At 41.3% G+C, this 14,544-nt stretch overlaps 1 protein-coding gene across 2 annotated transcripts in view; it reads left to right on the forward strand.

Moving 5' to 3' along the window:
* Nucleotides 1-14,544, forward strand: part of TEC (tec protein tyrosine kinase) — a 130,813-nt gene that overhangs the window by 85,349 nt on the left and 30,920 nt on the right. For both annotated transcript variants that reach the window (XM_026016533.2, XM_072749047.1), the window contains exons 3-5: nt 11,424-11,528; nt 13,051-13,132; nt 13,801-13,929. In XM_026016533.2, the coding sequence (XP_025872318.2) occupies nt 11,424-11,528; nt 13,051-13,132; nt 13,801-13,929 (316 nt within the window). The remainder of the gene's footprint in view (nt 1-11,423; nt 11,529-13,050; nt 13,133-13,800; nt 13,930-14,544) is intronic.

The raw sequence follows: 14,544 nt of genomic DNA on the forward strand, positions 1-14,544 counted from the left end.
AGGGAGAAGCAGGCTCCATGCAGGGAGCCTGACCCGGGACTCCATCCCAGGTCTCCAGGATCACACCCCAGGCCAAAGGTGGCGCCAAACCGCTGGGCCACTGGGGCTGCCCAAAAATAAACTTTATTAATGATTATGACAGGCTGGATATTATGCTGAGTGCTTTATGAGCATATCACAGTTTGTCCTCGTGATAATCTACATTGGGTCATTTTAATATCCCCATTTGACAGATGAGGAAATGGAAACTAAAAGAGGTTAATTCATTTGCATGGAGCCATAGAGCTGGCATTTAAACTAAACATTTAAACTCCTTGCTAAGCCTGGAGCCAGATACAGAGCAGGGCTCCATCTCATGACCCTGAGATCATGACCTGAGCTGAAATCAAGAGTTGGATGCTTCCTTTTTTTTTTTTTTTTTTTAAATTTATTTGAGAGGTAGAGAGAGAGGAAGAGGGACTGAGAGAGAGCGAGCTAGTGAGTGCGTGAGCAGGAGGAGGAGGAGAGGGAGAGGGAGAAACAGACTCCCCACTGAGCAGGGTGCCCCATGCTGGACTCAATCCTGGGAACCCGGGATCCTGACCTGAGCCAAAGGCAGATGCTGAACCCACTGAGTCCCTCAGGTGCCCCATAACTTCTGACTTTATATTTAAAGTCACTTTTTATACTCCTCATCACTTGCGTTGGGCAGTCAGTTTCTGATCACCTCCTATTAGGCAGAGTTCTAGGTGGACAGAAATATCCAGTCTCTTGTTCTCTAGCAGTGGAACTTGTGGCTGTCTGGCACCTGCAGATCCAACAGACCCAAGATAATGTTTTGTCTGTAATTACTGTTCTATTTCTTGCCCAAAATTTAAATTTTTTTTTTTAAATTTTCATTTATTTATGATAGTCACACAGAGAGAGAGAGAGAGAGAGAGGCAGAGACACAGGCAGTAGGAGAAGCAGGCTCCATGCACCGGGGAGCCCGATGTGGGATTCGATCCCGGGTCTCCAGGATCGCGCCCTGGGCCAAAGACAGGCGCTAAACCGCTGCGCCACCCAGGGATCCCTTCTTGCCCAAAATTTAAAGTAAGTTTTGGCTGAGAACCCTCATTAGTCCTGTTGGGCATCAAAATGTGTGTTTGTGTGTGTGTGTGTCTTACTTACTACCTAGATTATAAGGTCTCTGCAGGTAGGAAGTATATCCTGTGTCCCAAATTTCTTAGTTCTTGCTAAAGAGTCTTCTGACTTCACTCCAGCTGGAAATCCTGGAGTTACAGAGGTCATCTCCCAGTAAGATTTCACATGCACCTGGGAGGAACACTGTAGTGTGAGAGTAAGAGAGCTTTGTTAATTTGGGAGTAATAACATAATCAGAATCTAGTGTAGAAGGTGACTTCTTGCTTCTCTCTTTTTAAAAGGAGGCCTATGACAGCCTCGTGTTTAGGTATGGCAATTCATAGAATTGATTCATGTTTTAAAAACTGGAAAATTCATGGTTATAATCTGATTAACACTTACCTACTATTTTACTATATGAAATAAGGCTCCAGGTATCAGCATATATACTCAGATTATAGGAAAGTAGTCAGGAGAGTTGAACTATTTCCATGATATTGTGCTTACAGGCCTAAATGTTGAAGGATATACTGGTGGTAAGCATCCTGAATCCCATGGTATCTAGCTCAGCACGCCAAACATATGGTATTTCATATATTAGGTACTGGCTATGGGCTGTCCTTTCTGACCACTCTGCCATGTGAGAGCCCTTTCTGCCTCTGTGGCCTGGTTGCAGATTTTCCAGTGTTCTCCTCTTGACATTTTTGGAGAGATGGGGTAGTATAATGTTAATAATAATAATAATAATAATAATAATAATAATAATGGTTATTCTAATGGTTATTAGAAAGCTTAACTGAGTTTGCCTTTATCAATTCATAGGACAGTCGCTGGCACATAGTTCTGCATGTCAACCTATTACTGCATTTTTCAAATATGTTTATTATTCAAATAACCTATTATTGTGTTTATTATGCAATTATTCACCCAGGGCGTCTCATCATTTCACACCTATGCTGTCAGGTTCAGAACCCAAATCCTAACACCGAGTTTCAGATAAGTTCTTACTTCCCACTAAAAGATATACCTGTGCACCAGTCTCAGCAGTAAATGTGTCCGAACAAGAGAACTGCCCCAGGATTCAAATGTTGCTGTAAAAACCTAGTCTCTATTTTCTGCATTTTCTGGATCTTATCAGTAAGGACTATTGAAACTCGGTGGAATAGGAACAAGTAGGCATTGGGAATTGTGTAGGAATGTGTATCTTTGAGGAGAGAAGTAGCTGAGACTTACTTATTTATTTTAGAGAGAGAGAGAGAGAGAGCTGAGAGCATGAGTGTGCCTAGGGTGAGGGGCACAGGGAGAGGGACAGAGAGAGAATCTCAAGCAGACTGCTGGCTGAACATGGAGCTAGACACAGGGCTGCATTCTAGGACCCTGAGATCATGACCTATGCTGAAATCAAGAGTCAGATGCTGACCTGACTGAGCCACCCAGGCACGCCCCCCTTAAAAAGAAATTTTATGCCTGTCAGCACTCCGATTGTCTTGTGGTCCCCTGAATCTTCCATTGGATTTTCTCATCCAACTGGATCACAAAGGAGGTGATAAAACATGAAGGATGGTATGCAAGGTTTTATTTTATTTTATTTTATTTTGGTATGCAAGGTTTTAGAGGACAGGTAGTGATCACTTCCACGTGCACTCCCCTGGCTAGAGTTCAGTTCTATGCCCTCACCTAAACGCATGATGATGAGAAAATACAGTGGAGCTGGGCACCCAGAAAGAAGAAAATGTGGCGACCTGAGATCATTGGCATCATCTCTGCTCCCAGGGGTTTATAATCTTTGGATTGAATTAGTAAGTCTGGAATTCCTTGAATTCTGAAGTCTGTTAACAGGAAATTTATGAACTAAAGGATCCATATGTATTGGTTTCTACCTAACTCATTCTAATTTTTGCCTATTAAAAAAATTAAACTAGTAAAATCACTTTTAGACTTATTTCAAAACACACATGTTAATAAGTTTTGCTTTCTACTGTAATAAACCTAGCTGGTAATAGTTTCTAGAAATGTTTTTGGGTCACAAAAGTGATTTGGGAAGGGGGTTGCCAGAAGTATAGAAAAGTCCTAAGAGGGAATGGCTATTTAAGAAAAAAAACTTTTGGGGAGCATCTGGGTGACTCAGTGGTTGAGCGTCTGCCTTTGTCTCAGGTCATGATCCTGGGGTCCTGTGTCCTGGGATTGAGTCTCACATCAGGCTCACAAATAAAATCTTAAAAAAAGAAAAGAAAAAAAAAAAACTTTTTAAATATGGTGAAAATAGTATCTCCAGAAACCTTGTGGGGTTTTGTTGTTGTTGTTGTTGTTTTGTTTTGTTGTGTGTGTGTTTAAAAGCACTCTACAAAATGTGAGGCACTTAGGTCAATTGCTATTATATGTTGTTTAAAAGGGAGGGAAAAAAAGGATGCCAAGTTTTCATTTTTACTTTTTTTTCATTTTTCAATAGAATTCAGCCCTTGGTAAAGAAGGAGGCATTTTATCATACAGCCATCAAGTCAGAAATGCCATAAATTTTATTTATTTTACTTCTCCTGATGCCATAGAGATCTACTTCAAATTGTTCTCAGTATCCACACACATACACACAAAAGTCAAATCTATCCTGAGGTTTTCTTTGTTTCTCATGATTAATGTGTCCTGCTGCTCTTAGGCCCATTCTTTGAACTGTGTCCTGAGGGGAAAGGGAAAAGAACTACCCTCATGAATAAAATAGGCCTTGCTCATTGGAGATTTTTAGTAGACTACGTCATTTTCATTCCTTTTTTTTTTTCTTAAAGATTTTATTTATTTGAGAGAGAGAGAGAGAGAGAGCACAAGCAGTGGGGAGGGGTAGAGAGAGAAGCAGACTCTCTGCTAAGTAGGGCACCTACTATGGGGCTCCATCCCAGGACCCCGGGATCATGACCCGAGCCAAAGGGAACCCCTTAACTGACTGAGCCACCCAGGTGCCCTGTTCCTTTCCTTTTTAAGAGTTGACAGGAATTGTTTAGCTATGTCGTATTGACTCATCTGGACTTTCCTTGTGAACAACTGTTGTTCTTCTCCTTGACCTTTAGCAAATGTCTGGTTGTAAACACCTTAAAACCAAGAGATTCTGTACTTGTTCATCTCCATCATGGTTCTTCGGTATCTGTGCCTTGCGGGTGGTAGGGGGAAGCCAAACCTGTCTTTGATAAATGTGGCTAAATGAAAGCACCCTCCTGATGGAATGCAGTGAGTGCTAACAGCAGCTTTCGCGCTACCCATCTGCTGAGGACTGCAGGTTCTAGGAATTTAAAATTTTGTTTTCTTAATTTGATGGCAATATTTTATACAACTCCCCCAGCAATATAATAAGTGTGTGTGCATGTGTGTGTGTATATATATATATATATATACACACACACACATATATAAAAAATTTTTTTGTCTGTATTTTGTCTACATTTTTTGTCTGTATTTTTTGGGTAGTTCCTTGTCACTGAATATGCCATGTCAGCAGCCCATCTTTGGGTTTGTATTTATGATGTTTTAATTGTTGTGGCCTATTGAGAAAGAAACAGTGGCTGATTGAACACTAAGCAATTTAGTAGTGCCAAATGGAGGCCTAATGCCAGGATGGCAGCATGTGTATAAGCAGAGGTTCCGGTAGTTGAAATTGAGAGAAAGGGTGGAGGTGGTTGTCACACAGGCTATAGTAATGCAAGCTTGTAGATGCCAAAAGAACTGGCTTTGGGACAGAAATTCAACTCCAGCAAACATCCATGCATCACATTCAAGTAATGGCAATTTAAATCTTATTTTTTTGTGTAGTTTTGTTTGTATTTAATTTATGAACTAGCTTTGGTCTTAAAGGCATTAAGAGCCATAAGCATAAGAAATTTCCACTTATTTTATGTGTGTAGTTAGTAAAGTGATATCAAGTTACTCAAGTGTGTGTGACAAGATGAGAAATTAAACAAGAGTTCAAATCCTGGTTCATTGTGTAACTTTTGGCAATTATGCCCTTTAAATCTTGATTTCTTCATCTGTTAAATGCGGTGACAACAGTTCTCAAATAATGCTGTGAAAATTCATTGAATCATCGCTGTGAAGAGGTTAACAAGTGCCTGATTCATAGTGAGTGCTCCACAATTGTTAGATTTTGACATAATTTTAATTTTTATCATGAGTCCAAAAATATTCTAGCTTGAGAGACCTGGAGTCAAGTAAACGCATTCTTGTTTTTGAGAGCTCTGGGTTCAGTTGTGGCTCACCTCTTAGCCAATCTTGTAACTGCTCATAGTTTCATAACAACTTCCCAGAGTTGTTGTGAAAACTAATTAATAGTAAATGTTGCATTTAGGGGAATGACTTCATATGCCATACTCTGTACTAAGCACCTATGTGCATTAACTTTATTCCTGCTAAAAGCTTAGCAAAGTGAATAGTAGTGTCCTCTTCCTACAGACAGGGGAACTGAGAGAGAGGGACAGAGTTTGCCCTAGGCCATACGGCTTCTAAGTGGCAAAGCAGAGCCCGCTCTCAGGGTCTCCCTGTTTCCATAGCTCTTGCCCTCTTCCTGAGATCCTATGGCAATGTGAGAGTGATTCATCCAGCACATTTCTTCTGTGGCATGCAGCTGAGAATAGCCCCATTAGGAATAAAAGCTGTGATGGGAAAAGAGGAGGGATCATTTGTAAGATGGGAGGACATTTTTGGTTGGGTATTTCACTGTGCCTAATGGGGACTTGAATGCCTGGGGAGTAGGGAGGACAAAGGGTGTCCTGAAGATAAATGGCTGACTTCCCAAATTTACCTGGAGCCAGCCCTGGATGCTTGCATACATTTAAAAAAATGTCATTTCACTAAGTTAGGATTGATATTCTTAAAATACTGAGTGTTCTGGAAATTAGAGGGAAACAGAATACCTTTAAGACTGGCTGGGGGACAGGATTTCTTGCATTTACCTCCTAGTTCTGGCATTCAGTTGATGCATAGTTTGAAGCAAGTTATAGTTCATCTCTAGATCTAGTTTCCCCACTTGTGCTAGTTTAGAAATGTGTAAAATGGCTATTACATAACTCATTCTCAAGCTTGGTAAAGTATATAGAGGATATGCACGCAAGAGAGGAGATATATATATCCTGTGTTATACACACACATACACACACACACAGTGTCATGCAGACTTCTTTGCACACTAGCTCAGCACACACGTTTAATGAACATCTGCTAAGTGCCAGGTAGATTTTTCAGCTTGCGTGATTCAAACATGAGTAAGGTGACATGTTGGCTTAATCGTGATTTTCAATCTGGGCAGCATGAAGGGTATAGAAATAAAAGGGAAACTTCTCACGAAACTTGTAGCGACCTTGGGTATTTCTCCTTGGGCCATAATAGTAACAATACTGTATAGCATACTTCAGTAATCACGAAGCAGTGATAAATAGTCTGAATGGAGAAAAAAATCTGTTATATGTCTCTTCTCAGTGTAAACTCTGGTTCACCAGAGTGTGAAGACCAGGTGTTAAGAGGGCAGGCACATGGCTCTTTCAGTAACTCTTAGGGTTCCCTAAGGCAGGTCTCCTAATCCTTCCAAACCTTTTCTTCCTCAACCTTACCTAACCTCCCAGGGTTCCCTGAGGTGTGACTAGAAAAAGGTTCTGCTATATATACAACATATGTGTTGAGAATTCTCTTTACTGTAGAGATTTTGATAAGCATTGCTGAGTACGAGCCTCATATTTTCAATTCCCTCCAAACATTTCCAGTGGGCTGTCCAATAGTCAACTCAGACAACACGTCCCAACGTTGTCTCAAATCTGACTCTTCTGTTTTCCTTGTGGTGGTTCATGGTGTTGGTGTCTACTGGTCACTCGGGCTCAAAATCCCTGAGGTTTCCTGCCTCCTTCCTCTCACTTAATCTCCACACTTAATTGATGCCAGAGTTTTGTGGACTCTCTCTTCTAATGCTCGGGTGTCCCTGCTTTCCTCACCCGATTTATTACCATTGACTGGGTTCGTGACCTCATCATCTGTCACCTGAACTGCCACAGCAGGCTCCTGGCTAGCCTCCCTGTCTCCATCCATTTGTCACCTTGCCATTAACGTTTGCCATTTCAAAAACAAACCTCAGCACAGCATTCTTGATTCCAGACTCCTAAATCTGGCTGGTCATGTAGGCATCTTACTAATTTGGTCTTAAATAACCTTTTTGATGTCGTTTCCTATACTTCCCCTCAACCACCCTGAGCCACGATGAATTTTTTTTCTGTTCCCTAAATGAGTGCTTTTTTGCTTCTGCCTGAAGTTTTTTTCCCCCTCTACTTTCTCTACAGGAAAATTCCTACTTATCCTTTAGAAACCAAATCAAAGTGATACTTCCCCCCTGAAACTTCTCCAACTTCTCTTGGCCCAATCACTGGCCCACTCCATAACACATGAGTTCACATGGGTTTGTCATTATTTGATATGAATCATTTGTCTCTTCTCCTTTCACCCAGTATATTATTGTGAACCCCTCTTAGGGAGACCCTCAACCCCCTTCCGTAACTTTGAAGCTCCAGCACACAATGTCATGCTTGGTGTCTGATCAGGGTTTGCTGGAGCGGTAGTTAAAATCATGGATGAGCAGCTTACATTTGAACCTTTATCTGCAAATCCCAATATTAATACAGTACATGAATAGATTGTATATCACAGAACATGAATTTAGGGGGCATAAGTCAACCCAATATACAGGCCATCCTAAATTTTCTGGTATAGATTGATCTGCATTTAACAGCTGTGTTTAATTGCAAGGGCAGGTGGTGGGTGGAGATGAGTATCTCAGAAACAGACCATATATAGCCTGCTGCCCAAGGGTGAAGAGGCTGTCAGGTGATAAATGACCCCTGAGAGCAATGTCGGGAAAAACACCATGATGTCAACAGTGATTTTCTCCAGGGTTGGGAGACTAAGGGCCATTTGATTTTCTTCAGGCTGTTAGTATTTTCTAAGGTTTCTACAGTGAACACATGTGATTTGTTAATAGGAGGATGATGCTCTGGCAATTTCTTCCACCCCATTGCCCGGCACAGGCCCCAGGAGCAAGGTGGGTGGCCCTGTTGGACCAGACCTCTTAACGCCATGTCTCAGGTTTTTCACAAACCAGGCCTGCTCACCTTTCCATGCTGCCTCATGCACCCTGTACTTCAGCCACACTGGCCTTTTTTTGCTACTTACTTATTTCCTGTAGCAAACTTACAGACATCATATTCTAAGCCAGACACGATTCTAAGCACTTGGTAAATACTAAGTCATTTAATTCTCCTAGCTGCTATTATTCCTGTTTTCCATATGAGGCAGCTGAGGTCATTCTGGATTATGTTTTTCTTCGTAGGTGCTGTTTACTCCTTCCTTGTCATGTGCTGTTCAGTCACTCCCTGTCGTATCAGCATTTCTCTTCCAGAATTGGCCTTTCAGCTCCAGCTCCTCTGTGTCCATGCGCGTCTTTTTTTTTTTTTTTTTTGTGCATCATTTTTATATATAGTATGTACAACATAGTATACTCAATACTGTCTTTCTTGGGCAAGTTACTTCATTTTAGTTCCTTCCCTCTGTAAAATGCGTCTAGTAATAGTTCCCTCACAGAGTTTGTGAGGACTAAATGGCATAATATTTGAGCTACAGGCCCAGGAAGTGAGCTCCCCTCAGGCTGTGTATTCCTTGACACAGTTGCTGACACAGGACAGGTATTGTCATGTGGGAAACAGAAGGAAAGAGAGAGTAAGAAAACCTAGGATGACTCAAAGTCAAGGCCACTCAGGGAGAATAGAGTGGTGGCACTTTCAAAGACCTCATGTGAGTGGGTTACAGTCAAGCAAAGGCTGTTGGGTTTGATCACTGGTGATGTGTTTGAGACCGGCTTAGCAGGCTGTGGTGAGGTGGGAGGTAGATTGTGAGTGGCTAAGGAGGAGGAGTGGGCAGGAAGGAAATGAAGGCTAAGGGTGTAGTCGTCTTCTATTTCAGAAAGGGAAGAGAAAAGTGAGGGCGATAGCAGGGCCAGAAGAAGGGTTCTTGGTATGGATGGGAGGCCCAAATGTGTCTATAGGTAGAAGGAAGTTCCTCAGAAAAGCACAGCTGGGAGAATGTTCCTCTCTCTACCCTGGCTGAAGCTTGGTCCATGCTCAGAATCCTTGTTGCCCTTCCCTGGGGACTTGGCTCCATTCGTGCTGTTACTTGTTTGCAGTTGGGATATGCTAGGGCCCAGTAGGCTTTGGAGTCCGCTGGGGTTCTTGGGTAATATATTTAGTTGGTCTGAGCTGCAGTTTCCTTAACTTCTCCAAGAGACAGGATAAAAGAGAAGAGAGAGAGAGAGAGAGAGAGAGAGAGAAAAGATAAATCTTAGAATGCTTTTGATCACCAGATGAAAGAAGTTGGAGGATGTACTTGTGGGATGGCTGCTCTCTTCCCCATAAAGCAGTGAGGGAGTTCATCTGCTGGGACAAAGGGAATGGGAAGGGTTTGTAGTTCTGATAAGACCGGTGTTCTCCATGGAGGCCACCAGGTTCTCTCGCTAGAGATAGACAAAGGAGATGAGGAGCAGCACTGAGGGCCTGGGTAAGCATAGAAAAGAAAATTAGGATTATCATTGACCTTCTGCAATCAGGTGTGAAGGAATAAGGACGGTGTGGCTAGAACTAGGCACTGATAAAATAGTCAAGGGATATATGGGATTTGTGCAGGGAGTGGGGGAGGGAGGAAAGAGAGAGAAAGATGAAATGATGAAATGACCTCTGGAATCGTCTAGTCAGTCAGATGGGAGCTGGTGGTCTGGGAGAGTGGGAAGCTCTGAAAGTCTTAGGGTGACCAGCCAGAGCAGGTTCCTGGGAGCCAGATAGGGGGCCCAAAGGTTGTGACCAGAGGACAATTTTAGAATATTCAATGAAGCAATTTTGAATGACTAGTGCCAGGGGGTGGCTGGGTTACCCCAAATATTACAGGGATCTTCCTTTCTCTACTTTTCCTTCTATTCTTTATCATGTGAATATCTACTGCCCTCTTCCCAAAAGTAACTTTAGTCTTTATACAGTTTGTGTGTGTGTGTGTGTGTGTGTATGTGTGTGTGTAATACATCAGTTACTATTGTGCAGTAAACATTTTTTATTTCTACATTGTGTTTGTAATGTGATTTTAATGGGTGTATTTTATCAACTTATGTTTGCACATGCTAGTATGTATCCTTATGGATTTTTTTCCCTTTGATAAATTCTCTGGTGTGAAATTACTATGCTTAAGGGTGGAGGGAGGTCTTGATATGTCCTTAGTTATTTGATGGAGGTAGAATTGCAGTGAGCAGAAAGAGGGCAATAGAGAAGTAAAGTAGAACATCCAACAATAGAATCTGAATGGAAGTTCTTTGTGAATACCCCAGGTCCACCTCACATCCTCCTGAGTTCTGTGTGTTGCAGGAGATGTAACTAGTTAGAATTTGCATCTGTGATCAAGTACCTGGAGTTTTTTTTCTTTAAGATTTATTATTATGTTAATTAATTAATTAATTAAGATTTTATGTATTCATGAGACACACACACACACACACAGACAGAGAGAGAGAGAGAGACAGGCAGAGGGAGAAGCAGGCTCCCTGCGGGGAGCCTGATGTGGGACTCCATCCCAGGACCCCGGGATCACACCCTGAGCCAAAGGCAGATGTTCAACCGCTGAGCCACCCAGGCATCCCTATTATTTTAATTTATTTATTTGAGAGAGAGCAAGCGAGAGAGAGAGAGAGAGAGAGAGAATGTGGGTTGCGGGGGGAGCGGCAGAGGGAGAGGGAGAGACTCTCATGTAGACTCCACACTGCGCATGGAGCCCAAGGGTAGGGCCTGACCTCACAGTCCTGAGATCACACCCATGAAATCTCTACCTGAGCCAAAACCGAGAGTCAGGCATGCAACCAACTGAGCCACCCAGGTGCCCCCGCAAGTACCTGGAGTTTTGCTTGGTTTGGTCTTCAGTGTTGCAGGGGGAGTGGGGATGGAGTGCTGTCATCAAGGCATTGGATTAAGAGGGGAAGGTGACAAAAAGGAGTCCATTCCTGTGTTCTAGAGTGTTTGGGGGGCAAGGATAGGAAAATCTAATCTTTAGAAATAAATGAAAATAATCGCTTTTTTAAAAAAAAATAATCTCTTTTATTACAGTTCTGACAATGTTAGTATTTTGAACAGTTTTACAATAAATGGAGACATGATTTAGGTAATTAATGAGAAAATTGTAATATTTTGAATCCATGACTTCATTAACAAACATTTCTATTAATAACATTTTTTCTTAGATGTTATGATTGCAATAGTTCTTTTTTTTTCTTTTAACAGAAAAAATACAGGAAGGGATTTATTGATGTTTCAAAAATCAAGTGTGTGGAAATAGTGAAGAATGATGATGTTGTTATTCCCTGCCAAAATAAATACCCATTTCAGGTGAGCTGACATGTTATTTTTTTAATTTTTTTTTTTGCCACAGTGTAATTCTGGGCTTTTAGTCATGCTTACTATTTGACATTATAGTTTCCTGCCATCGCTTTGTTGGTTGATTAAAAACATTTTTTTGTTCAGCTTTAGTGAGGTACAATTGACAGATAGGAATTGTATATATTTAAGGTGTACAACTTGATGTTTTGATATATGTATCCATTGTGAAATGATCACAGTTGAGCTAATTAACATATTCATCACTTTACATACTTACCCTTCCTTCCTTCCTTCCTTCCTTCCTTCCTTCCGTCCTTCCTTCCTTCCGTCCTTCCTTCCTTCCTTCCTTCCTTCCTTCCTTCCTGTGTGTGAGCACTTGAGACCTACCCTCTTAGCAGATTCCAGATATGCAATACAGTACCATTAACGGTAGTCACCATGCTGTACATTAGATTTCTAGAACTCATTCGTGTTGCTTAACTGGAACTTTGTATGCTCTGGCCAACATCTCCCTATTTACCCCTCCTCCCCGTCCCTGAAAACCACCACTCTGCGTCTATGAATTTGACTATTTTAGATTCCACCTAGAGTGAGATCATGTAGTATTTGTCTTTCTGTGTCAGAAGGGAGGGGGTTTCTAGCCTTGTATTTCTTGTTAGCCAGTCAGGGTGCTCCTGCCTTGTGACTGTGATCAAGCGTAAAGTGACAGACCAAAGACAAAATGTGGGGGTTAGTTTCCCAGGCTGAATTTTATTACTAATATTAAAAAAATATATATTAAGAATAAGACTTGACTTTCGCATCAGGAGTTACCTCTAAAAGAGGTACTGTGGTTCACAGAGTGGGCTGTGCAGTCAGGATCCTGGTTTTCTGGATTACTAGCCAGATGAGATGGACCAGATTAAGTAGCACAACATTAGGGGGCACCCTGTGCAGTGTATTGTACATGAATGGTGCCTGGATTTAGACAGCAGTGGAAGGTCTGGGGGGCAGCTTCAGTCTCCTCCTCTGTAAAATGTAAATACTGATGCCTCACTGGTAGGATTAATTGTGTTAATGCCTATAAAGCACATAGTATAGAGTCAGGATAGTATTTAATAAAGTAAGCTACTGCCATTATTTATAGTGGCAAAAGGGAGGTATAGCAGTGACGCTGAAAGAGTAGTCCATTCGTGTAAAATATTAGTCAGAAAAATACAAGATTAGAATAATGCCAGGCTACATCAAACTTGAGGATCTTCAGTTAATTAGATTGTAAGAAATAAGATTAGTGAAGCTTCTTTGCCTCTATATATTTTTTTTTCTATAAAAACACAGACCCTTGCAAAATGTGTTTCCCACTTGATCTAGACACGAAGAATAGATAGCTTTTGTAAGAAGGGAAGGTAGGTTCTCTGGATCTGAGGTAAGTCACTTGTATTTGATCACTTCAGAATCATTTATGGATGCCTTTGGTTCCAAGGGCTCTGTGCTAGATAGTAGTGCTGTGTCGAAGTATTTCTCACCTATCCCATCGTTTGTTTTATTTTAGGTGGTTCACGATGCCAACACACTCTACGTTTTTGCACCTAGTGCACAAAGCAGGGACCGGTGGGTGAAGAAGTTAAAAGAAGGTAAAACTCATAATGAAGTATTAACTGCACATAATTTTAGGATATAACATTGTTACCACTAAAAGAGAAATACAGCTAATGAATTTTACATTTATAATCTTTTAATCCATAATAAGTGTTTCTCTTGAGGACATCCTGCAACTTTGATCCATGTTGAAGACAACCTCCTTTTTTTATAATCTGGTTCTTTCTAGGGGTATACACATCGCTTCCAAAAAATGCCTGCTTTCATTTAATGTCTAATACATTTAAAGATGAGAAAGCCCTGGGCTGTTAAGATAATAGGATTTTATTTTCTAAGAAATTGCCTATGTAGTAAGTGTTTTGTGTGGATGAATTGACTTGCGTGTAGAGTGTCTAAATGGGTGATTTGCACCGGGCAGGCCCCATCTCTTCTTCTGCTGAACAGAATGGTGTGGGCTGACTTTTGTGTTTATCCATCATGGTAGAGCAGAGGTCACTTCTGCTAACAGGGGGCTTTGTGAAAATAAGAAGGTCAAAGAGAAGCATAGAGATTTTCTGCATGCGGGGCTGTATAATGGTATGAGGTGTTTTCATAATAAATGTAGCATCTGAGAAATCGAGAATGATCGACAGTGTTATGTACAAAACATTCTGTCATTTCTGTTTTTACATCACTAATCATTTAATGTGTCTGTGAATTACAGAAATAAAGAACAACAATAATATCATGATTAAATATCATCCTAAATTCTGGGCAGATGGAAGTTATCAGTGTTGCAGACAAACTGAAAAATTAGCCCCTGGATGTGAAAAATATAATCTTTTTGAGAGTAGTAAGTATTTATTTTATTTTGTAATTATATGTGTGCAGGATATACATACCATTGGTATAGCGTGAAAGTGGCTTGGTTTTGATTTTGATGTTGGTTAACTATGACCTTTACACCTTATAGCACCGTGTAAGTGTAGGGTGGGTGTTTTTTTTTTTTAAAGATTTTATTTATTTATTCATGAGAAATACAGAGAAAGAGAGAGAAGCAGAGACAGGCAGAGGGAGAAGCTGGCTCCATGTGGGGAGCTTGACGTGGGACTCGATCCTGGGTCTCCAGGACCACACCCTGGGCCAAAGGCAGGCGTTAAACCTCTGAGCCACCTAGGGATCCCCAGTGGGTGTATTTTGTATGAATAATTATGTTTATTTAGCAGTGGGGCTGTCTCCATGGAATCAAAAGGTCTGTTTTCAAGAGATTGATTGATTGATTGATTGATTGGAGAGTATGCAGAGTGAGTGAGAACACAAGTAGGGGGAGAGGGAGAAGCAGGCTCCCTGCTGAGCCCCAGTGCAGGGCTTGATTCCAGGACCCTGGGATCATGACCTAAGCTGAAGGCAGCCCCTTCACTGACTGAGCCACCCAGGTGCCCCTAGAGCTTTTATCACAATATGGAAG

Source organism: Vulpes vulpes, chromosome 2 (genome assembly GCF_048418805.1).
Source record: "Vulpes vulpes isolate BD-2025 chromosome 2, VulVul3, whole genome shotgun sequence".
Lineage (NCBI taxonomy): Eukaryota > Metazoa > Chordata > Mammalia > Carnivora > Canidae > Vulpes > Vulpes vulpes.